This window comes from Thermobia domestica, chromosome 10 (genome assembly GCF_964235325.1).
Source record: "Thermobia domestica chromosome 10, izTheDome1.hap1.1, whole genome shotgun sequence".
Lineage (NCBI taxonomy): Eukaryota > Metazoa > Arthropoda > Insecta > Zygentoma > Lepismatidae > Thermobia > Thermobia domestica.
In genome coordinates this window covers 135,096,697-135,124,299 of record NC_137463.1, presented here as the reverse complement: position 1 = coordinate 135,124,299, position 27,603 = coordinate 135,096,697, and the positions used below count along the sequence as shown (strand labels likewise).

Here is a 27,603-nt window from a genome sequence, read left to right as displayed (position 1 = left end):
ATATATATATACAGATGGTGATCAGAAAAATGGAAAAACCTGGAGTTGGCAACACGTCAGATGTATGGGTTGGCAGTGGTGTCGTGGCGCCCGCAGCACCGGACCGCTGGTGGTGGTGTGTTAGGTCGGTCTCCATACTACGTCAGGCGCAGTGGAACAGCAGTGTCTAGTGGCTGCAGCAGACGGAGGTAGTGTAAAATGGGATGCCTCTCAGATTTTCAAAGAGGGCAAATTGTTGGTGCGCGGTTATGTGGAATGAGTGTGACGGCAGTGACTACTGTGTTAGGTGTGTCGCGTGGGACAGTGTCGAAGGTGATGACGGCCTACACAACACACGGGAAAACCACATCGGGGAAGCGGAACAGTGGGCGGAAGAAAATCATGAGTGACAGGTCACGTTGGGTATTAAAGCGCATTGTCACACAGAACCGTCGTGCCACTGCGGAGCAAGTGACGGAGGAACTCAATCAGCACCTCCCCCACCCTGTTTCGACAATCACAGTCCGCCGCGAATTACATGACATGAACTTACGGGGTCGTGTTGCACGGGCCAAACCGCTCATCAGGGACCATAACGCTTTCGCACGCCGCAAATGGTGCCGCGACCATGCAACTTGGACCGTTGAGGACTGGAAACGTGTGATATGGTGGTATGAGTCATCCTTCACTCTATTCCCAACCACGGGCCGTGTTTATGTGTGGAGAACGCCCAAAGAAGTTTATGATCTGCAGTGTCTCCGCCCAACTGTGAAACATGGCGGCGGCTCGGTGATGCTGTGGGCCGCCATATCATGGTTTTCATTGGGCCCTGTGGTCACACTTAGCGGACGAATCACTGCCAACGATTATGTCGCAATTTTAGGAGACTTTAATTGACTTTAACATGGTCATGAAAGCATTATAGATTTTCATCATATTTTCTAACATTCTGTTCATTTTATGGAAGTATCTACTTAAGTTTTAAAACATTTTTGTTACATTTTCAGATTGTAATGCTGAGTTTCGATGATGCAATTACAGCACAGCTATACGACCTTTACTACAACCCTATTGCTTCTAACTACACTAATCCAAATGGCTGTCCAGTCACTGTTACATATTTTGCAACGCACGAATACACGGATTATACAAAAGCTTATAACTTATACAGAAGAGGAAATGAAATTGCCATTCATTCTATAACGTAAGTGCAAGTACCTCTCTCTCTTTCTTCTTGTTTAAGATATATACCCACACATATCTATCTATCTATCTATCTATATATATATATATATATATATATATATATATATATATCCCTCTCTCTCTCTCTCTCTGTCTCTCTCTCTATATATATAAAATTAATAAATAATACGAAATTATTCTGAACATTTTCTTATTCACCGTAAGAGTTTAAATATTACTACAAAATAACTACGCAGTACTCCTTATGTTCCAACTGAATATCTAGAGACTTAAAGTTATTATCTGTGAATGAAACAATAATAGGAATAATATGTGACGAACAGATATGTAGAAATTGCTCAATAACAAGTGGCTTTGCATATACATACGTATGGGCTAACATATGTGTGAATAATGAATCAAGAAGATATTTTCAAAGTGATTTCTTAATTTGTAGAAGATTTCAAATAAAACAAACAATTTATTATTGCAATGCATTAATGCTTTAAATTCACAAGCTCCAGACACCGGACTTAAGTAATCAAGTAAGTGAGATTGTAAAATATACCTGTTGCAAACTTAATATAGACTTAATTTCGAAAGTAATAATTTCAATAGTAAGTATTTTACATGGTAGTCAATGTTCTCATTAACTTTCATTTTGACTAAAAATTTTGCGAAACACATTATAGAATACACAGGTCGTTCTTTTTAATATTTCTTTTAATTTCTTACACAGTCAGTTTTAAAATAGAAAGGCGCACGACTCGGTACGACTCGGCTAAGAGAGAAACATTATATAATGTTCTTACAGAACTTGGAATACCGAGAAAGCTAATTAGATTAATTAAGATATGTTTAAATGAATACCAAAGTAAAGTTCGGGTAGGAAAATTTTTGTCCACGAGCTTTCACGTCGAAAATGGCCTGAAACAAGGAGATGCGTTGTCGCCATTATTATTTAACTTCGTTCTGGAATACGCTATAAGGAAAATCAAAGATAGCAATCAGGGCCTAGAGTTGAACGGTATTCACCTTCTTATGGCATATGCTGATGATGGAAATTTAATAGGTGATGATAGGAGAACAATAGAAAGAAATGCAGAGATCTTATTTAACGCTTGCAGGGACATGGGTTTAGAAGTAAATGCAGAGGAAACTAAATACATGGAAATGCGTCGGGACCGGAGTACAGCAAATTATGGATGCGTTAAAATATTAAATAATACTTTTGATAAAGTGGATAGTTTCAAATATCTAGGATCAATATTAACAAAGGAAAATCATATTTACGGAGAAGTTAAATGTCGACTAAAAGCAGGGAATTCGTATTACTATTCGGTTCAAAATCTCTTGTCGTCGCGAATTCTGTCGAGGAATTTGAAGCTTAAAATATACAAAACGATAATCATGCCTGTTGTTTTGTATGGCTGCGAAACATGGTCACTTACTCTGAGGGAAGAACATAGACTGAAAGTATTTGAGAACAAGATCCTGAGAAGAATATTCGGACCCAAGACGAACGGGAATGGGGAATGGCGGAAACTTCATAACGAGGAACTACATAATTTATATGGTTTACCCAACATTGTTAGGGTCGTCAAGTCTAGGAGGCTTGGATTGGCGGGTCATGTAGGTAGAATGGAAGAAAGTAGAAACGCTTTCAAAGTCTTGACTGGAAGACCAATCGGAAAACGACCATTAGGAAGACCTAGGCGCACATGGGAGGACAATATTAAGATGGATCTCGCAGAGATTGGAATACAAAGCAGAAACTGGATGCAGTTAGCTAAGGATAGAAGTCAGTGGAGAGCTTTTGTGAACGCGGCATTGAACCTCCGGGTTCCATAGGCCATAGAGTTAGTTAGTTAGTCAGTCAGTCAGTTTTAAAATAAATCAGTCAGTGTGGATTTTTCACATAAATTAAGCACAATTTAGTTGAATACATAAGTAATCTTATCCATTTCCTATTACAAAACTATTTAAGAAAGCATTATTGCACTATTGTATAAATGTTACAAATACGAGTTGTTACACATTACTTGCTTGAACTGTCTATTCGGAAACTAATGTGTTGTAAAACATTGCTTTAAGTTTTCGAGTATGAAACTTCGTCTATTATCTTCAATATTGCTTTGTACTGACTGAAAGATTACTCTACATCAAGAGAAGTAAGGGGCCATTTTAAATTTAGCAACACCTTTAGACATTAAATCTACATCTAGTTAAAAATTAATTTAGCTTGCATTGATTTTATTCACGTCACTGTAACATAGATTCTTGGCTAGCATTGTGTTGAACTTCTCTCTTACTACTTTTGTGATTCTCCAACATTAGAGTTGAAATGTTCTCCAACTTCGTTCGGATTATTGACGTCCTACTGTATGTTGCTCATATTTGTAACAATATTAAACACAAAATGTTTTATTAAGATCAGAAAAGAAGTAAAGATGAATGGATTTAAAGCCAACAGACTTGATTATTTTCTTTTAATTAGATTGCCAATGTACAAAATGTTTACTTTCCTTCCGAAGTATAAAATCATACTTTATTTATTACTTTTATTTAGATTAATCCGTGGTCGAGTGCCTGCGTTTTTTTCTAATTTTGAAAAGTATACTTCATGTTTAACATTCATTTCTCCGTTGAGCAGATCTTATCAAGAATAAAATACCAGAAAAAAAAAGTAGTATTGGGAGTGCGGAGTGAAAGTCTTCTGAAATAATACTGAAGAGAGAGAACAAAGGAAGGCATCATCACAACTTGTGCAAAATAAAATGAAACAGAAAACACTCTTGTCTCCTGAGCAAATATTCCATTAAAAATAAATGTAGCAGTTCCGTTTAATAATTCCAAGTTGCCAAATTATATACAACAGGTGGAAAATTCCTAGGACACGTTTCTAAAAAATAACTATTGTATCGTGGTATAACTGTAGTTTTGAACTCGCTTACAATATGTAAAACAGTAATCTATAACAGACATGATACTTTACAATAAGAGTAGCTGTAAATGAAACGAAGGGACTGTTTGAATATTTCAAAATAATTACTAACATCAAGCCACCATATAGCAAAGGCAAAGTTAAACACAAGAGGATGTCTTCGACATGTAAAGTAGCATAAAAAGACACAAGATCGTGCCTACAGCATGACTTGAAGCACGTATTTTTCTTACTATGGTAAAATGAATCACTTTAATATAGCACAGTAAGTTCTCAAAAATGTGAAAGGTTGCAATGTAATAAGAGATGAAAAGGTTAAGATAGATCAAGAATTTAAAGAGCAAAGTATTTTAGATACTATAAAATTTTGGTTAAGGGTAAGGAAGGGTTGCCTAAATAAAAGTAAGTGCGTTTTTAGATGGTGATGAAATGTGTTCTTAGGTCGTCAGATCAGTATTAAGGCAATTCTATAGCCCGTTTTAGATGATACGTTCATACATAACGGTGGTAGTTATTCTCTTCAAATTTTCCTGATATTTCAATTTTGACTCAAATATACGTGTCCTTGGAACATGGCTTGATATTCACCAGTGCTGTAAAAGCCTTATGTAGTTGGTACACTTACATAGAAGAACTATATACATGTCACCTCTAGTAATGGGCAATGGGAAGGACAATCAAAATGGGAATATTCCCGGGTTTTTCCTTGGTATATAAATTCCCGGGAGGGAATTTATTTCCATTTCTTTACTTTATTTTCCAAATTATAAGAATATGACTAATTACTTTATTTTCATTTATAGGGAATTATTTCTAGGTTTTAAATAATTTAGAGGTTTAAAAAATAGAAATTCGTTGACTGTACTTTATATAACTAATTAGTAATATTATTTTTAAGTTTCATTTCCATTTGCACTAGAAAGTAGCAGTGTACTAATTTATGAATTACCAAAAGGAAGTAGTTTCTAAAGTAATCGAGAAACTCTGTAGAGATAGAGGTGAAGTACTATGAATACACCCCGAACCACCGTCAGTAATAGATGTCGGTCTGTCTGCTGCCTCTAACTAGTGATGGGCAAATTCCCGGGAAGATTCCCATAAATGGGAATTTTCCGGGAATTTATGTACAATCACAAAGAAAATTGCCTTCTATTACTAAGTGTTATGATTTCAAAGTTAAATTCGTTTTCTTTTACCACACTATATGATTACTGTTGTCTCAAGAGGATTCTTTAAAATGTATATTCTGAACGGAATTATGTTATTAATATTTTATTATATTTAGAGAGTACGCATAAATGTATATGTACTTATAGTATGTTCTACGCAAGTAAATATGTGGAAAAATGGTATAGTAAGTCCACACTTTTAATACCGTTAAAGAGTTTAGAAAATTCACTTACATATTAATTTAAAACTTGATTCTACTACTGATAATATAAACATATTAAATTTTTAAATTTTATAAACAAATTAGGTTGGGTAACTGCCAGAAGACACATGTCTCACCATTTTATCAAAATTTGCGCATACATATTTATGTTCACAATATTTGTAAGATACGGACTTATCTTAATACTTTTGTATGGAACATTGCCACTCACGATCTTTCTTCCTACCTATTTCCCAAAATTTCATGCGTTAATTCATATGTAAGAGAAGTCCGAGCACCTAATCAGAAATTCGAGTCACAGACAGGAGACAGACCGACGTCTATTACGAACGGTGGTTCGGGTGTATTAATAGTACTTAATCTCAATTTCTACATAATTTCTACATTACTTCACGAACTTGTTCGTTTTCAACATTTGTAAATTAGTACTTTGATACTTTTTAGTGCAAATGGAAATGAAACTTAAAAAATCATATTATTAGTTAAATAAAGTATAGTCAACGAATTTTACTTTTTTAGCCTCCAAATTATCTAAAACCTAGAAGTAAATCATAATAAATGAAAATAGTCATATGGTTCTTATAATATGGAAGACAAAGTAAAGAAGTGCAAATAAATTCCTTCCTGGGAATTTATTAGTACTTGAAAATGGAAATGGAAATTAATACTTTGCTGTTTTTGTGTGCAAATGGAAATGGAACTTAAAAATCATATTTTAGTTAAATAAAGTACAGTCAACGAATTTTATATTTTTAGCCTCCAAATTATTTAAATCCTACAAGTAAATCAATAAATGAAAATAGTCATATGGTTCTTATTATTTGGAAGATAAAGAAGTGCAAATAATTTTCTTCCCGGAATGGAAATGGAAATTAGTATTAAATACTTTGCTACTTTTTAGTGCAATGGAAATGGAACTTTAAAAATCATATTATTAGTTATATAAAGTATTATCAGCGAATTTTATTTTTGTTAAATCTCCAATTATTTAAAACCTAGAAGTAGATCATAATAAATGAAAATAAAGTAATTAATCATATTGTTCTTATAATTTGGAAGATAAAGTAAAAAATGCAAATAAATCCCTTCCCGGGAATTTATATGTCATGGAACAAATCTGGGAATATTCTCATTTTTTATTTTACTTCCTACCGGGAATATTCCCATTGCCCATCACTATCTCTGACTCGAATTTCGCTCTCTGAGAAAGAATCATATATTGAATAAAGAAATCTCTGTAGTCGTAAATGTAATGTAAGTTACTTTTAAAATGTAATGTTTACATATTAATATTACGGTTGCTTCTCAGGATGTTTCATTAGTACCGGTGTTTCCCGACCTGTGTTAATTAGAATGTGTTTGCTTCCTTTTGCGTGTGTATTCATGTACCAAGATTTGTTGGCGAATTTTTATAACACCGTTTATATTGTTCGAAAGAGCGTATCTTCTAAAATTAGAGATTTAATAATACACAGAAAGAACACAGTTACAAAGCACAGTGTACTTAAAATCAACATTCTGTATATATGCCATCCCATACATTGGCAACCTTACATTTTTTTCGAGGGAGTACGTATGTTTTCATGCAGTAACTAACCTAATTTGTTTACAACATTTAAAAATTTAATATGATTATAATATTAATAGTAGGGTCAAGTTTAGAAAATACACTTACATATAAATTTAAACTGTCTAGCGATGTAAAGGTATTTGGTCTTTCTGTACCAAATGTTTTCCTACATATTTATTCGCATAAAACATATTGTAAATAAACATAATTTTATGCGTAATCTATAAATAGCTTAATCTAATAATAAAATAGCATGATACCGTTCAGTATTTTAAAGAATCCTCTGGAGACAACAGTAATAAGTATACTGTGATAAAAACGAATTTTATTTTGAAATCATAATACAGTAATAGAATGCAAGTTTCTTTGTGTTTGCACATAAATTCCCGGAATATTCCCATTTTTGGGAATATTCCCGAAAAATATTTTCCCGGGAATTTACTAATCACTAGTCACCTCTCATTTCTGGTGCGGGGGTTCGCTAGTTCGATCAGGTCATGTGAGATTGTGGTAAACAACATTGAGTCTGTGCGTTTTCTCAGGGTTCTCCTGTTTCCTCCTAAGTTCTCATTCCAACGATCCTTTTATATTCATTCACTTTCATTAATCATCCGTCTCCTTTAGGTTACAAGGAGTCTTCGTAGAACTTAAAACAGAAAAATCATTTATTCATTTTTTTCTAACGCATCTTGGTTTCGATACTGGTGGATTGATAGTTCCTCTATCAGATGGAAACCAACATATCTAATAATATGGTCAAAGGAACCTGATTGAGTCTCACATTAAGTTTTATATATAGGTGATTTCCAACTACAGCGAACCCTCTACTAATGGACACCTCTATAAAGCGGACACCTCCCATAACGGACATATTTTGTAATCCCCAAACAATGTAATAGGAAAAACCATATTGGCAAACCTTTCTAAAGCGGACACTCTCTAGTACGGACACGGACAGTCTTTCTTGTCTTTTATAGGTATTATTTACCTCCGTATTACGGACACTTTCTCTAAAAACAAGTTGAAAAGTGCTTTAAAAATACACCTTTAGCAATTCATACGTATGTCACCAAGGAAGAACATGTGGATGTGACAACATTTTGCCTCCTCAACTGTCTATTCAGCAACCCAGAGGAAGGGTCTCTGTTTCATAACACCCTTATATCCTTTGCTTGCATTCCACTCCCACCCAACCTGCTTCAGAAACAAAAGTGATTGACAGTTGCCCACTGTTTGGAATGACGCATCATTCTACTGTCCCGCTGGAATCTCTAACCAAACAGAAGACAAGTTTGGTATTTTTGACCACGGGTACGCATATTATCTTGTAAAAACGTCATTGCTGGACTACAATTAACTCACAAATTAAAGCAACACACCGAAAACGTAGTAAGTAGCGATAAGTGTAAAGTGCAGAGAACTATAACATCTAATTCCCATGTTGTGCCTCGAATTGGATGGAGCAAAATAATGCAGGTACACTAACATTTTGGTAATATTCATAAATACGTGATTCATGCAAAAATATTTTTTTTCTAATTGCATATTAATTACCTTGTTTATTAATTTACGTAAGAAAATATTGAAACCTCTCTAAGGCGGACACCTCTCTATAGCGGTCAATTTTTGATTCCCCACGGATGTCCGCTTTAGAGAGGTTTCACTGTATATTACCTTTCAGTTCTCGTGAGACTGATTGCTGGAAGGAATTGGTAGTGATGTTTGAGAGATCAATTTACGGAGGTTCTGTGAGATCGAATGATTCGTAAGCATTTCATGCAGATGTATATGTTTGGGCGTTCTAGCATGTGCAATGCACCCGAAGTAACATAGTTTCAATTGTCGGGGGTTTTCTGCAGATTAAAAATCAAATACGTAACATTGTTCACTTTTACAGTATTTACTAGTATGTATAACTTCATGCGAGTTGTAACTGGTTTTAGTAAGAAATCTGAACTTCACGGAAACTTTATTTCATAATAAAGTAAAATTGAAAACGTTCGTCTTAATGAAGTATGGGAAATTACTATACAGTGGAGTTCGCATGGTGAGGATAATGCATGGAAAAACTCTGTTTATAACTTAATCGTATACAATCGTATATATTTTTTACTGCTGCACTTCATTAACTGTGTGATATTAAAAGTTTGAACTCATTAATGGTAACATATAACATATGTTTCAAGACCTTGATCAAATATATCAGTGGGTATTAAGTACAGAATATTATAATTTTCTAAATTCAGCCGAATAAATTATTCGGTTTTGTAGACTATAGCAGAAAAAAACTAATCTTTTTGAGTTTTCTTCCCATTAGGTCTATGATGAATGCCACGTTTTCTCTAGGTATGCAAGGAGCATCATACCAAGAATGCAACCAAATCTTTGTTCTGTCGTATACTTATCATCCGTAATGTGTCTATTCCCGTGTCGGACCCAGCTTTGCCCTGTCTAAACTGATTAGATGGAAAATTAGTTTACCATGTTTACTCTTATGACATCCCAGTGGTTAAAACTAACGTCAGGCACTGAAAGAAGAAAAAACTAAGTATTAATTCAGAAAGGGAATAGGGGATTATAATAAAATCTAATTGTGATTACGGAATATTCAGAGTGGGTCACTAATGTAGTACAAACTTGGCGAAACTATACTAATGTGTTTATTCTACTCTACCCAACGCTTCTCTACGTTACATTACTTTTCTCTTTGTTACTCCGCTATACTATAGGCATATTCTACGCTACACTATTATAATATACTCACCTAGTTTGATCGCTACTCTATTTTGATCTTTCATACACTTCTCTACTCTTCTGTTTCTACTTTATCTTTAACCTATGCCATTTACTAAAGAAGATTGTTACGAAATAGCTGTAGTCATAATCTATATGTAGAAACTCTACTTCACTTTTCAATAACTATTTTATTCTGACCAGCTATATTTAATCTAATTAACCAGCACACAAATAAAAATTGTGTTCCAGTACATAAATAACCACTATTTTACAAAACGTCTCAACCTAAAATTATAGTACACACACTGAGAAAAAAAAATGTAGGTGGCATACTTAAAAACGTAGGTTACATTCGTAATTCCTGTAGTTTCTGGACTTAACGTACAACCGTATATAACATCCTGCAGCAAACGTATAGCTGAAAAAGTATGTATTATACGTACTGTCTGCACAAGTGCAATGACGTCATTCGTGTGACGTTATCTGCAGTAACAAGTATATACGGAGGTAATATCTAGCTTTGTGACGTCAGGGTCGTATGTAGCATGTGGGTTAATAATGACGACATACACTGACTATCAGGACGGAGCATGATTTCAAGAAGTATGCAATATACGTTCTGTACGTATGTTTCTTGCGTTCAACCCCGAGACAGCATCTATATTGTACTTGTGCCCCATACGTACGACTAGATACAGTATACGTATTGTACGTATGTATTATACAGATTTTCCTTATGTCGCACACAGCTTGTCCAGATACAGCATACAGAATATCCGTATGCACCATACAGAGTGCATATATGTAGCTTACAGACTGTCTGCATGCAGCATATAGATTATACGTATGTCGCGTACAGGTTGGCCATATGTAATGTATAGATTGGATGTATATAGCTAATAGGTTGTCCATATGAAATATACAGATTTTACCTGTATCGAATACGTATTGCCTTCTTGTAATGTATGGATCGGACATATGCAGGATCTAGAGTGTACGTATAGTGCACCATTATTAAAGTGCTGCAACATACTGCAAAGTGCATGATACATTCTTACTGTAATGTTGTCAAATATTGTTTTACTCTGTATGAAAACAAAAATAGCTTAAAATATGGTTGATCTCCTTTGTGCCAATAATAATAAAATTAACAATACTACACTTTTCAAATCTTAGTTTGGAGCAGTGAAACTGTCCAAAGAAATGTATTTACCTGCAGGGTGTCCTATAAGTTTGGGCTTCCTGCTAATTCGTTGGAAAGCTACTGCAAAGTCAAGTGTTGAAAAGTGACACAAGCGTTAATTTTAAAATTATGGGCACAAAGCAGGGGCGGATCCAGGACGGACTTCTGGGGGGGGGGCGGTCGGCGGTAATACTGTTACTTTTAAGAGCTCCAAACTTGTTATGGATGGGTTTATTTATATATAAAATAAGAAAGTTTCCTCTTGTGGGGGGGGCGATCGCCCCGATCGCCCCCCTCTGGATCCGCCCCTGGCACAAAGGAGGTTAACCATATATTAAACTATTTTCGTTTCCATACAGAGTAAATCAATATGTGATATATTACTGTAAGAATTTATCATATGGTTTGCAGTTAGTTAGTTGCAGCACCTCAATAATAATGCAAAATGCACAGCCTTATACAATCCTATATTCAAACTCAAACAAGATTTACGTACAATCATTTATTAAGCTGTTATCATCCATTGCTTGTACGATATAAAGATTATTTTACCTCATTCTTTTCCTTAATAGTATCTTCTACTAAAGTGCAGTTGTTACCACAAGAGGCCTGAATAGAATTTTCCAGAAATAACTTCTCTGTACATTTTAATTAACAGGTATGTCTTTTTTTTTTTTTTTTAAATGTCGCAATAATTAAAAGTGTGGTGTCAGCCGGAAACGTATTCGCTTACAATATGATTCCTACTCAGTACTCGCCATTAAAAATGAAACACCAAGAAGGAGACTGGGTAGATGCGCCAAAGTTCCCAGGCCGATACCTAATAGTAAGTGCAGAATACTCTTAAACGTTCGCTGTATTCGCTGTGTGACAACGTGGTGACAGCGGAGGCGTTGTGCAGCCATCGACTAAACATATTTATTCTTCCCTGCTATAGACATTCTGCAAATTTGGACTTTCCTGGATGCATCCTTCTTAGTGCAACATTTTAAGGAAAGAGCAATTTAACAGTCTCATACATTGCTTAAAGAAAGAGCAATGATTCTCAGAATTACTCGGAAGATATATATACACAATAATTTAAAACGGTTATTTCAAACTTTGCAATTCAAAGCACGAAAAGAACTATAGATAAAGGAACACTGATTTTAGCCAAATAGTAATTAGTAAACTCAATCACACTCAGTACCATTAGTTGCTTGGTGTTATCCGTAAGTCAGAGATCACGGTATCTCATTTCGTGTAGATTTTTGCATTTGTTTAACGCTAAAAATGTATTTTATCGCTAATTGAACCCAGTATCATATATATACCGACAGGACGTACCTTAGTCACAAGGTGACATGAGTGAAACACTAAACTATTCGATTGACACCTGCGGCCTTGTCAACACTAGAGAAAGTTACAAAGTGATTAAGTAAATACGGAACATAGTTCATACAAAGTATAGCGATGTATGAAGTCTCCGTTTCATACGACTTGGATAAAGTATACATCTGAAATAGCAACAAAGAAATATATAATGATTTCTCTGGATAATTTGGATTAGTCCAGAATTCGAACACACACACGCTGGTAAGTCCAACATTTTTTTTTTAACTTCTTTCTTCGGATTCCCAATAAAGTTGACTACTGAAAAGCTGAGTTATAGATTCTGTATTAAAACAACACCTTCGCTAGACATGTTCAGTATACACATTGTCTTACATACAGAACAATACATTAGTTATTAATGCATGTCTGAAATAATAGTGCTTCGTATAGAATTTTACTTCATCCAATCGCAATAGCACAAAGATAAAAAATATTGCTAGGGATAATGTTCTTATTACAGAGAAAAAGAATTAAAATGACTTAACATTAACAATCATTTTCTTTAAACAGAGATAATATTTTATTATAATTTATGGAAGAAAGAAATAATTTGTAGTACAGTATCTTTATTAGGGTTATATATTCGTACAAAATAATGTAAGTACAACTGAGTCTGTCTTCAGAAAGGGCGTACTTTTAGTCACAACCTACACTGCTTCTTTTGACTGTCTTTCAAGCAGAATCCTGGTTTGATGCACGAAATACCTGCAACAAAAATATTTAAAATGTTATATTCAGTGTGCTTAATTTGGTTGTACTTAACAATACAAAGTATCTTAACATTTTTGAGATTAAATGGACAAAATCTGTTCGGTCAGGTATGGACTTTTGGGTTGCACGTAGAAAAACTATGAAGTGTTTATTGATGCTGAACAACAACTCAAAATGTATTACCATTCAAAAGTAAGTGGGTACCTCAATGGTGTTCGGGCTACCATGGGGTACCTAATGTCTGTATTTTTTAGATATATGAAAATATATGTCTCTAAAATGTAAGGAACTGACATCTGTTTACCGAAAACCTCAACTCGGTAAGCCTTATGGATATCGAGATATGGGAAAATAAAGAGCGACACTACAGAACTGTGGAGTTTGCGTACTAGATGGTGCAGTTTCGGAAACGTAATTACGAGGGCTTACAACAACCTCAAAAGTAGTTTCAATTAAATACACTACACACACGCCCTGATGGGGGTTTTCGGGTACCATGATATTCCCAGAACTCTCATTTCTAAATATTCTAAAATATGTCTTAATAACGTTTTAAAGAACGTTAGAGGTGTGTGTTTACCGAAACCGCAAGTCGGTACGCCTAACAGTTACCGAAATATGGTGAAATAAAAAGCGACACCATAGGTACGTGGAGCTTGCATATTAGACAGTACAATTTAGAAAATTAATTAAAATATGACTATCAAGATATTGTCAAATAAAGGGAGGATCCATATAGTTATGGGGTTTTCGTGTTAGGTGGTAAAATTTCCGAAACCGGTCATGTAAAGTTAATAAGCATCAGTAGCAATTTCATATCAAAATAATTAGGTATTTCCATGGAGTTTAAGAACATCATGGGGTCTACCAAGACTAAATTTTAAAAGTTTTGTAAAATATATTTTGACATTTGTAAAGAGTATTAGAAATATGTATTTACCTAAAAGTTCCAGCTAGTACATCTAGCAGCTAGAGAGACACCATACAATAAAAGCGTATTAGATCTTGAAATTTCAGAAAACAATTATTGATCCTAACAAAAGTTAAATAAGATGGTACTTATATGGATTAAGTGAGTACCTCAGACTCGTCAGTACAATTTCGATCGAAAGATTAATTCAGCTCTAAATTTTCTTTGGACAATTCCAAGCGTTCATCGGGCTCTGAAATAAAGTGAACATTTTTTGTCAATATCTAATATAGCAAGCGAGATATAAGGAATTATGCATTTTATGACGTCGTAAAAATAGAGACCCACATGGATTTGTACTTTTGAGTATTTGCTGTAAGAAGAAGAAATTTCAGAAAACAACCGTATATACCTTAATAGACAATTAAATGGGCGAGGGCACGATGGCTTAGGGGTAGAGTGCTTACCTCTAGTGTATTGGGTTCTTGGTTCGATCCACGGTCAAGTCAGTTTGTAGTGCACATCGTATTCGTGGGTTTTCTCGGGGTACTCTCTTTCCTCCCACCTTTGCATTCCATCAATTCTGTCAACAACATTCACTTGCTTTAATCATAATCTCCCTGAGACTAAAATGCATAATCGTGGGTCGCTACACTGAAATATTTCCTTTTATTTAATTTTAAAATTAAATAGGGAGTTAAGTATGATCGTATCTCTACAGGTTAAGTGAATACTCCAATAGTTTCTGCAAAAAAAGATTAGTTAAATACCCTACCACTAAGCTACTGTGTCCCCGCCCACTGAATTGTCTATTAAGGTATATACAGTAGTTTTCTGAATTTTTTTTCTTATAGGAAAGAGCCAAAAGTACAAATCCGTAAAGATCTCTATTTTTACGTCATAAAATATATAATTCCTTATATCTTGGTTACTATCTTAGATATTGACAGCGAATTTTCATTCTTTTGCACAGCTCGATGAACCCTTGGAATTGCCTGAAGAAAACCTAGGACTGAACTAATCTTTCGATCGAAATTGTACTGAGGTACTCATTTAACCCATAGAAGTACCATCTTATTTAATTTTGTTGCCACCAATAATTGTTTCCGAAATTTCAAGATCTCGTACGCTTTTATTTCACAGTGTTTCTCCAGATGTTAGATGTACTAGCTGGAAGTTTTGGGTAAACACATATTTCAAATACTGTTTACAAATGTCAGATTATATTTTCAAAAGCTTTTAAAATTTAATTTTGGTAGACTCCATGATGTTCTAACACTCCATGAAGATATCTAATTACTTTAAGATGAAATTGCTACTGGTGTTTATTAACTTTCCATGACCGATTTCGGAAATTTTAGCATCTAACACGAAAACCCCTTAACTGTGTTGGTCCTCCCTTTATTTGACAACATCTTGATAGCCGTTAGTCATATTTTAATTCAATTTCCGAATTGTAGCGTCAAGTTTGCAAGCCCCACATACCTATAGTTTATTTTCCCATACCTCGGTATCCATAAGGCTTACCGAGTTGCAGTTTTCAGTATTAAAAAAAAATCAGTTCTTTACATTTTAGAGACATGTATTTCCATATATCTAAAACGCAGAAATTAAGTACCGCATTGGAACTCCATTGGAGTACTCACTTACTTTTGCATAGCAGGGTAAAAACGCCAGTGGTTCTCACTTTAAGGTTGAAAACATACTATTTTGTCTCTTCTCTGAGCATCGTGAATCTGTCGGAGCTGTACCATAGTTGGAAAGACTCACTGATCCTTCCTATAATGACCATGTAGTTAGAATTAAAAAAGGAGTAGCCGTTGGAGGAAAAACAATATTTTAAAATCCTTGCACCAGTAGTCGTCACCTTAAAATCAAAATGTTCCAGTAGTAGTCAGGATTTTCTACCAGTGTTCGTCACTCACTGGTAGAAACTTGACATAATTTATTCAAAAACGCACTGTGTATCAGTTTAGGGTTAAGAATACAATATAAAGTAGTAAGCTTAATAACTTTGCATCACTTTTAGCACTCAAGAAATAAAATAAAAACGGTTTTACATACTTTTTAAAGCAATTTCAGAGAGAAAAATATTAACTGAATTCAAAAGTTAACTGTATATCACTTCCACGTTAAGAGTACAATATTAAATACTATGTTTAATAACTATACGTCACTTTAAACTCTCAAGAATGAAAATAAACGTTTGTACATACATTTTAAAAACAATCTGAGAAACAAAATAAGTTAACTGAATTCAAAATTTAATTATACATCACCTTAAGCTTGAGAATACACTATAAAATACAGAGATTAATAAAAAATGAAATCTTTAAGTTTAACGTCCCACGATTATGCCGGTTAGGCTACAGGAGACGGAGATAATGAGAAATGAGTGAAATGGTGGAATGAAGAAAGTGGGAGGAAACGGGAGAACCGCGAGAAAACCCACGAGCACGGTGTTTGTGAACTGCAAAGTCCACACGGCGCGAGTTGGGATCGAACCAGGGACCCCAAACACCGGAGGTTAACACTCTACCACTGAGCCACCGCGCCCCCCTGAGATTAATAATAATGCATTACTGAAGAATGAAAACAAAAATGTTTTAGCTACCTATATTGTATTTACATGTTACCGGTATTTCTCATTAACTTTTTTTTTTTTTGATACCTCATGATCAAGTGTAGGGATGCGCAAGAGAAAAGATTTGAGATTGTCTCCTCTCGAAAAGGTGCCGCGAAAGTTATGTCTCGTCTCGAAAACTGGATCCGTTTCTATTGGAAGAGCTCTATCTCGTCTCGAATTTCGTAACAAAAATTCTGTCTCGTCTTGTCTCGTGCGCATCCCTAATCAGGTCCATAGCCAAAAACTTCATTTCGGAGGGGGTTCGATAGGGCTTTGGGATATCCGAATTTAGATATAGATAATCGATATTGACAAACTATCGAAACTTGTTCGAAATATCGAAAAATACAGCAATATCGAAATATAAACAATATCAAAAATCGAAAATATAGAAATATGAAAGAGATCAAAAATATGGATATATCGATCAAAAATGGATATATGATCTTGGAATACGATTTGGTGGAATAATGAGGGAGAAAAATAATCATTGATTAAATATTAAATTGAAAAGAAATAAGAGCCTGACGTTCAAATACTTATCTATCCGGCACCCATCTTGATCCCCATAAAATATCATGAAGTGCTTGATTGATTCTAAACCCAATAATAGTAATAGTAATTTAACAACAAACACAGAATATATAATTTACGCACCTTGAAATGTAGAAATTAATGATTGTAATCCCCAGCTTTCCAATAGACGTTTGATTTCTCCAAATGAAGATTCGGATATCTTGTTTCTTCTCAAGCAATAATGGGTTACAATAATCAGTTGCAGTCCAAAGCCAAGTCACTAAGTTAAGCATGAAAATAAAGAATTCATTAGTTAGATGCATACAAAATCCTACGCATATAAATCCGAATGTACTTGTATTAAATTGTAAATTTAAACAAACTAAATTATACTACTTTGGAAAGCGTCTCCAAATATAATGTTTTCATTCTAAAGTGAAGGAATTTTTAAAATCGGATGACCCGTTTGCGCTGTACACTCGCTATGCGTCCAATGTGAAATGAAAATGCAACATTGCCATATACCTGGACCCACAACGTAAGTGAGTGAAGTTACTGTCTTTTACGCTAACATGTCGATGGCCAGCCCCCGTTTCAAACAGTAACTTCATTCACTTATGTTGTGGGTCCAGGTAAATGACAACGTTGCATTTTCATTTAAAATTGGGTGCATAAAGAGTATACAGCACAAACATCTCGTCCGATTTTTTTTAAAAAGTGTTCACTTTAGATTGAAAACGTCATATTTCGAGATGTTTTTCCTCTTACATTTTGTTGTAACTCTGATAATAACAGAGTTATCCTATGTCAGGGAACGTTTGAGACATCCTGTATACATCATAAGAAGTTCCTTTCTAAATTCTACACGGATGTGGTTTCATTGAATGTGAGGTGGGTGATACACATTAGGCCTTTTGGGAGTACGTCACACGGACGACCGTAATTTTGTGTTCAAAATTTTTATGAATTGATGGGATATGTGATACATATGGCCACGGACTAGAATTTTCTCAGTATGTCAAATATGCAATCAGATTTCATGCAGCTTAATTTGGTGAAAAGCTATTGCCAATTGAACGTTACATTTACCTCTTTCTTGCAGATGTTGAACCATGCCGTTAGCACGTGAGGAATGGATCGAAATAATCAAACTGTGGGGCGGGAGGAGTATATGTGCAGTGGTTGCCGATTGCAGTCATCCACAATGTGACTCTGTGTCACATGTTTCAGTGTCACAGTAATTAACTAAATTTGAGAAGACGGGGACATTCGTGAACATACATCGTAGCGGTTCAAACTCGCGGAACCTTTTTCCTTCCCCATTTTGAACCGGTACATGAAAATGCCATTTTCTCCATGTTTGCCTGCGCCGATTTTGAAAATTCCTTCACTAATCGATTTCTCTCGTCGAGTACTACAAGAAACAGTTAAAATCTCGCGGGCCCTTTTTTCTTCCCCATTTCGAACTGATACATGAAAATGCGATTTTCTTCATGCTTGCCTGCGCCGATTTTGACAATTCTTCACTAGTCGATTTCTCTCGTCGAGTACTACAAGAATCAGTTAAAATCTCGCGGTTCTTTTTCATTCCCCATTTTGAACCGGAACATAAAAACGAGATTTTCTCTATGTTTGCCTGCGCCGATTTTGAAAATTCCTTCACTAATCGATTTCTCTCGACGAGTACTACAAGAATCAGTTAAAATCTCGCGGAACCTTTTTCCTTCCCCATTTTGAACCGGTACATGAAAATGCTATTTTCTCCATGTTTGCCTGCGCCGATTTTGAAAATTCCTTCACTAATCGATTTCTCTCGACGAGTACTACAAGAATCAGTTAAAATCTCGCGGTTCTTTTTCATTCCCCATTTTGAACCGGAACATAAAAACGAGATTTTCTCTATGTTTGCCTGCGCCGATTTTGAAAATTCCTTCACTAATCGATTTCTCTCGACGAGTACTACAAGAATCAGTTAAAATCTCGCGGAACCTTTTTCCTTCCCCATTTTGAACCGGTACATGAAAATGCCATTTTCTCCATGTTTGCCTGCGCCGATTTTGAAAATTCCTTCACTAATCGATTTCTCTCGACGAGTACTACAAGAATCAGTTAAAATCTCGCGGGCCCTTTTTTCTTCCCCATTTTGAACTGATACATGAAAATGCGATTTTCTTCATGCTTGCCTGCGCCGATTTTGACAATTCCTTCACTAGTCGATTTCTCTCGTCGAGTATTACAAGAATCAGTTAAAATCTTGCGGCCCTTTTTTCTTCCCCACTTTGAACCGGAACATGAAAATGAGATTTTCTCTATGTTTGCCTGCGCCGATTTTGAAAATTCCTTCACTAATCGATTTCTCTCGACGAGTACTACAAGAATCAGTTAAAATCTCGCGGAACCTTTTTCCTTCCCCATTTTGAACCGGTACATGAAAATGCCATTTTCTCCATGTTTGCCTGCGCCGATTTTGAAAATTCCTTCACTAATCGATTTCTCTCGTCGTGTACAAGAATCAATTAAAATCTCGCGGTCGTCTTTTCTTCCCCATTTTGAGCCGGTACATGAAAATGCGATTTTCTGCATGTTTACCTGCGCCGATTTTGAAAATTCTTTCAGTAATTTATTTCTGTTGTCGAGTACTATAAGAATCAGTTAAAATCTCGCGGGCCCTTTTTTCTTCCCCAAGCCAATATTTTTGTATATTTTGAATGTATTCAAGTATGGAACAAAAGTATTATATAATTCCCTTAGTAGGTTTCTCAACTTCATATTTTTCAACTTAAATTTTATTTATTTTAATTATTTATTTTCTTGTGACTCAATATTTAATTGCAATCGTTCATTGGGGAGAAGGGTGGCCATTCTCAAATATATAAATATAGTATTCTTAAAATTTATGTGTTCTCGTACTATTAGTTTCTTCCACTAGACCTGGAAATTGAAAAATTAATACCTGGAAAACCTGGAAAATTCAGGGAAATTGAGTTCCATATTTATGTATGAACACTGCTATTTACAATGTTCTTTTCGAATAGGGAGAACTGTACAAAAGGGTGTTTTGGGAATGGTATAACAATAGGTTTCTGGGAGTGTTGTTCGAAATGAAATCTTTAAGTTTTACGTCCCACTATTATGCTGGCTAGGCTAAAGATAACGGGGTGTTGTTCGCAGTGTTGAATTCAGACATTTACACCCGGGGGGGAATGTCAACTGCTCGGGGGAGGGTTATTTTTCTGTATTTTTTTCAAGAAAGCAGCATATTTAACAATTCCATTCACATACACATCTTACCTAATATTGAGACTAATTGCTGATAAATATTCAATGAGATTATAATTTTAAGAAAACAATCGTTTGATTTCATCTAAAACATTAAATAAAGACTGGCAAAAATAGTTTACACTAAACTTTAACTGCTATTTACAGTAACTATTTTTATTATTTCCTATATTCAGTAATTACTGTTTGTTACTAATGTAAAAATTTTTAAAAAGATTTAAATTAACTGAAATATTTTTTCTCCTAAAACAAACATACTTAGGAATATCTTAATAAAAAGTTATCATTCTTTCTCACACTTCTGATTCTAAATCAAACATATTAGCCTTGGTTTCTTCACTGCATATACATCAATAGTTTAGTTGACGAAATCTTCAGTAGGATTAGTGAATCTCACCCTTTAACTGAATTATTTTTAATTAAAGAAAGATGTGTTTACTTTAACAATCGTAAAACACATTTACGTCTGTTACTTCCGATGCGAGAACTGGGATTTAGGCGCCCTATTTAAATAATGTAGGAACTGTATATTTTCAAGAACTGAAGTCTGCTGACATGAGAGATTATATGGAATGATCGAAAGATCTTCCCTATCTTTCCTTTCGTATCTCAACCTGTGCTAGTGCTACCTACTAATATATAATATAGGGCGAGAGTATAGTACCTACTAAAATACAAACCTTTCTTCAACAGTTAACAATTTCATGTTCTGCCAAACTCAGTCATAGCGTTAAGAAATACAAGTTTTATTCACTATTTGGTATTCTATCTTAGATGTTACATGTTAACATTTATATAGAATGGGTCTGCGTCATTTATATGTATATTGAGAAATCGGATTTCGTCTGCACGTACACGGACAGAAAAGCAAATAATTGGGTGAAGTAATTTCTACATTTTGTGACTGAAATTTTGGGAGTTTCTCCGGGGGGGAATGAATTTTCTTCGGGGGGGGAGATTCCCCCCCGGGCTACCCCCTGAATTCAACCCTGGTTGTTCGGTGGGGGTCAATGTTGCCAATTTTGGGTAAAGTCGCTAAATAAGGGGAATTCGAACTCAACGATAGCGTAGGTTGACCATAAAATTTTCAGTTAAAAACGGGACAGGTTCTTGCAACCCTAGACTTTTAGATCTACCTTTGTTCTTATCAGTGCCTTGATATCAGATTTCCTCCTCTCTCTTTCTGTTACAGAGCGGGTACTTATGAAAAAGGAAAGACACGTTGAAATTTGTTCAACACACAACCAACTGCTAAAACCTCTGCTGCCTTTCGAGCAGTACTGCGAGCTATAGAGTATGTTTAATATAGGGAATTTCAGTTCAATTTTTGCCTCTTTGTTATTATTAATTATTAATACTTTTAAAAGGAGTAAAGATACTGGGTTTGTTATTTACTTCTTTCATTTACATAGAACGGGACGAATACTACTTTTTCCATCTACTGACGGGACGGCCGGGACACGCCACTAAAACGGGACTGTCCGGGTCAAAACGGGACGTATGGTCGCCCTACGATAGCGACAAAAAATATTTTTTTCCGATTGGAGACTTTTTTGGGTGATTTTTAAATGACGATTTACCTACTTACACATTTAGCGACTTTTTGCTCCAAACAAAATGTTCATCTGTAGAGAAGCATTATTAGTTCAAAACAGTTTTTACGTTCTTTTTTTCTGTTTGTTTGTTTTAATCAGCGCAACTGATGAAGAGTTTGGAAATACAGCATACTCACTGCCCCACAATCCTGCATTGTTATGTTACCCTTGCCCTCTAACGAAGAACAACTACAAACTTGATGTCCTTTAGTTCGCAGAGTTTCCGTTGAGAAACACACGTAATACATCATTACCGATAGCAACAAGATTAGCTATAGATTGCGTGAATAAAGGCGAAGAAGATGTTTGTTATATTTGTCCTTTGGGGTCTTTTAATTATTCTGCACTTTTTCTTTTACAAAAAAGTTGCTTAACGTAAGTACTGTAGTGTTAATTATTTCGGAACTATTTTGACCACAATATGAACAAAAGTACCCGAAACAACCTGAAATGATCCCTGAATTAAAGGATTGGTTGCGCCCTATTTACAAAGATGTGAGTAGAACCAGCGGCGCAAATCTGTCTTCAACATTGGGGGGGTGGGGGTAAGACCGTTACCATACTTTTTTTGGCGATGTCCAAAATACTTATGAAGTTGAAAAACAATGTTGTGGAGGATCAGAGTTGTCTTCAGCGTTGGGAGGCTGCAGATTTGAGGCTTATTCTGGGGGACATCTATTTTATCTCACGTTCCTTTGTAGCAATCGGACAAAAATAATCAAATTTCTCCCAAAAAACACATTTCAAATCGGATTATTGGGGAGAAGTCCCCCTCAGTTCCAAGATTGGAGGGGACATGTATCCGTCATCCCCCCCCCCCCACGGATTTGCGCCAGTGAGTAGAACATATTGTTTAGTTTACATCTACAACTTTAAAACAATGCTTATAGACAATGAATTTCTCTATTATTTTTTATAGCGACTTTTCACCCAAAATTGGAGTCGTCATATCCCGTTTCGCAAACTTATTGCCAACATTTTGGAAACTGGTTGCGAAGAGAGCTACAATGGATGAGTCGAGTTATTTCGTCGCTTCCGCTGTGAACCTAAGTACAAGATTCCAAAGAGATTAAAAAAAAATGAAATGAAACCTTTGAGTTTTACGTCGGTTATGCCGGTTAGGCTAAAGGAGACGCTGATGATAAGCAATGAATGAAATGGTGGAATGAAGAAAGTGGAAGGAAACGGGAGAACCCCGAGGAAACCCACGTACAAGGTGTTTGTCCATCACAAAGTTCATTTGACGGGGGTTGGGATCGAACCCGGGACCCCAAGTACCGGAGGTGAACGCTCTACCACTGAGCCACCGCAGCTCTTAAGAGATTAAGAGTCACAAACATAGTCACTTTCAATTTTGTAATATATATAGGTCTATATATTGCATCACTGACTAATAACTAAAATCCTTGGATTGTATATATAAAAGTCGCCCCCTGCCCGTAAAAAGCTTCATTCGAACTCGGAATCGAACAATTGCATCTGTAAAACAGTGCTGATTTGATTTTAACGTTCCTTTCAGCAGCAAGGCTGTATGAGACGTGGACCTACAGATTAACGTGGAATCCGAACCACATAAGCTCCGGCCGGGAATCGAAAAAATGAAATGAAATCTTTGAGTTTTATGTCCTACGGTTATGCCGGTTAGGCTAATGGAGACGGTGATGAGTAATGAATTAAATAGTGGAATGAAGAAAGTGGGAGGAAACGGGAGAACCCCGAGAAAACCCACGCACACGGTGTTTGTCCACCACAAGGTTCACTTGGCGGGGCTGGGATCGAACCCGGGACCCCAAGCACCAGAGGTGAACCTTCTACCACTGAGCCACCGCGGCCCCCGGCCGGGAATCGAACCCGGGTGTCCCACGCCAAAGGCGTGTTCACTAACCACTTAGCCACGAGGGAGCTCATCTATAAGGCAGTGTAAGCAAACAAAAAAACGCACACTGGATGTTTGCGCAACTGAGGATCAAAACATTCTCAATGGAGTATGAGAAATAGTTAACGCCAATCAAAGTGTGCTTTTGCTTATTTATTACTTCGTTAATACTTAATTCCTTCTAGAAATAGTGAAACTATACTATGAAGAAACACTAATAAACTAATAACAATTACGTTGTATTTCTTACCACACCACGACCATTTTTACCACCCATAGAATTTGAACCTAGTACTATACTGCATTAGTCACGCCGTAACGAAAGATGAACACCTGGCACTCGTAGCTGTTGAAGCTGTTTTGTAGCTACCTGTATATCACGCGGCCTGCGTTGGTACTCCTCAACATAAATACCTCACAGCCCAAAGCCAGGAAACATCACAGACAGAAGACAGGGGCACAAGCAGTGCCTGACACTTCACGAACTCTAAACCCGCCAAGACTCAACTCAACATGACCTTCAATTACGTTCTAGAAACCAAACCAATGCTAAGGCACAAACTTACCAACTTCCTATATGAAAACAGAAGAACAAAAATCTAACTTTTTTGGTTCCAAAGTGATGACATAACAATAATACTAAAAAGGTTTTAATTTTCAGTAACCCAAACATTAATTAACTAGGGAACATAACAAAGCAAAAATAAATAAAAATAAAAATAAATTAAATTAAAAAATAAAAATCTGACAAGTAAACTCTCCCTGACTACTTTTTTTTTTTAATTTCAGTGAGGCTGTAAAATATGTCAGTATCTTCGTAAAATATATATATTTCAATGTAAACAAGTTCTTTAAACAAAAGAAAGCTTTGTAGTAGAGCGCTTACCTCTGACGCGTTAGGTCCCTGGTTCGATTCCTGCTCCCGACAAATAGCCTTTTGGTGAACACTGTAGGTGTGGTTATTCTTAAGACTTTCCAGTTTCCTTACATTTTCTTGATTCCACCATTATCATGTATCTCATTGTCACCTTCTCTCTTACATTGATGTACAATCATGGGGCGTTAAACTAAAAGCAAAAAAAAAAAAAACAAATTTGCAAATATCCTAGTAAAAATGAGTTTTCTAGACTACACAAGTGGACCCGCGTAGGGTAGTCGCTAGCGCTCTCGCCTTCGGTGCGAACGGTTTCGGGTTCGATCCCGGGGGAGAACTCGGTCGAAAAAGTATCAAAAGATTTTAAGTCCAGCCATCCTGAATGAGGTTTCCTTGGGTTTTCCTCATTCACAGTAGGCAAATGCCGGAGTGGTACCTAACATATAGGTCCCAGGCCGTTTTCTTCCTTCCCCAATCCTTTCTTCCCTTCCTTTCCCCGGATAGTGTACTCGCCGAGGAAAGTCATCCCTCATATGGGGTAACAAGGCCATTGATGCCGAAAGCCCAGAAATCTAAATCCTAAATCTTCACTACACAAGGAAATTTCCGCGCTGAAAACGGTTTATTAGCAATTATGTTAAGCAGTCCTGTAGTAAATCTGCACCAAGTAATAAATCGTCACATATAAAATGGAATGAATAAACACATAACATTCATTTTGCTACCTTGAAACATAATATGTTTCAAAACATTAATATTCAAAGTTTTTTCAAAATTCAGATTCACCCATTCCATTCTCCTCAATCATTTACGAGTTACAATAGTAAGAATTGTAGTCATAAACTACATTACTTACTTAGTACTATATTAAAGCAAGTTACACTAAAAGAATATATAATTAATGGAATATTTAACTAAAGTAATAGTTAACTATTGTACTTACCCAGGCTTTTGTTTCCTTCCTCTCTTCTGTTCCGTTTGTAAACAACCTCGTTTCGCAAGCAAAAGACGGTAGTTCAATGACGTCAGCCATGGCGAAAGAAAGAGTGTCTATAGGCGGTCTGGATCTTACACACAGATGGACGTATATAACGTATAGCTGAAGTATTTAACATACGTATACGTATGTAAAATACGGAAAATTGTTAGATGTCAGACATCCTGCAGCGACATGATGTAACATCTAAGCGGGTAAAAGGCAGTACCTCTGTAGTATATGGATAAAGTACGCTCCGTACAGATTTCCTTAGTAAACATAACGAATCCTTGTATTTGTACAATATACCGCTGTCCGGATAATGGATTTTTCTCAGTGCAAGAAAACAATATCTAGCAACAAAATATGTTACTTTCTTGATGACCCAAATACCGTTCTATCTGTAGGATTTTCATCCAGCACAATCATTTCATTGTTCCAAAATTTTTATATCCATATATTCAAGACCTAGATACATAGATTTCTGCATACACTTATAGATTAAATTTTGATTGAATTTTGATAAACATTTTAGTAACACAACTTTACTCACTTTTAAGTAGTCATAACTCCTTTAAGCAATTTCAAAGCTTTCTTCTTTATGTATTGTTAAATGTATTGTTAAGTTTATTCAAGGGCTATACAACCATACAGCAGGACAATGCGCTAATTACATATTAAAATTCAAAAACAACTCATTAGATTGTTGCAACTCACAATTCGAATCATCTTTTCTAATATTAAAAATCTCTATAGAAAGTAACTAGTGCGTTAGTTTTACGTAATCGAACGTAAAATTTCCTACCGATTTGAACCTTCTGCCATATATTTTCTTTATTCCATACATTATTTTTTTCACTGCTTGCTTCCACAGACGCAATGAAGTATCAAAAAGAAGTTAGGATGGACGGATATAAAGTTTTGCTGCTGACTAAAATTTTGTACTTATTTTTTAAAGTCGGAGTCAGATATCATACAGTTCGTGGCTCTAATTCTACAATTTCGACTTTAAGAAATGGTCAGAGGTGTATTATGGTAATGTATATGATCTATGTAGGTTTATATAAAGTATAAAAGTCATAAGTTCGCTTTTAATACTCTCCCGCAGTGGCGTAGGGAAGGGGGCCCGGAGGGGCCGCCCCCCCCCAAAGAGGTCCGACAATGTACTTTGGTACTTTGATGTTTGTAATTTTTTATATATTTTTATGTTTATATATTTTCTTGTTTGTAATTTTTCTATATGTACCTATAACAGCATTTGGGCCCCCCCAAACACACATCCTGGCTACGCTACTGCTCTCCCGGAAACTAATTTACGCTTTTTTTTTATTTTAAAGGCATGCCCAACAAGGAGACGCTTCCGCAGACGTAATATCTGATGAATTTGTAGGTGACAGAGAGATGTTTAATTTATATGGCCTCATCCCCCTGGAAGATATGAAAGGAATTCGGGTTCCGTTTCTTAACATGAACGGAGATACTTACTTCAAAGTTCTCCATGACAACGGCTTCGAATACGACTGTTCATGGGGTACTTACACTTACAGATCTCCACCCATATGGCCGTACACTTTGGACTACCTATCTAGCCAGGTAAGGAGCAAAGTCAGTAGAAATTATTATAAGGATAAGTTTACTTTAAATTATTGAAGAAACCGAAGTTGTCTTATTAAGTATATACGTATATCTATAATTATTCATGAATTCTATAATTATTAATGAATACGAGTCGATAGTTTATATTACAGTATATTAAACTTGATAAAATTATAAGTAATAACGTTGTTATTCTATGTTTTGTTTTTAGTACTAGCAAGTGTGCAAGTTCTTTGAATGGAAAGAATAAAGTTTATGAACCTATATACTATGAAAGACG

The 27,603-nt window shown here is 35.5% G+C and overlaps 1 protein-coding gene across 1 annotated transcript in view; it reads left to right on the top strand.

The window, feature by feature from the left end:
• The window catches only part of LOC145662723 (chitin deacetylase 7-like), a 49,731-nt gene that overhangs the window by 6,436 nt on the left and 15,692 nt on the right, over nucleotides 1–27,603 (top strand). Inside the window, exons 2-3 of the mRNA XM_081728587.1 lie at nucleotides 987–1,183; nucleotides 27,065–27,320. Coding sequence (XP_081584713.1) covers nucleotides 987–1,183; nucleotides 27,065–27,320 — 453 coding nt within the window. The remainder of the gene's footprint in view (nucleotides 1–986; nucleotides 1,184–27,064; nucleotides 27,321–27,603) is intronic.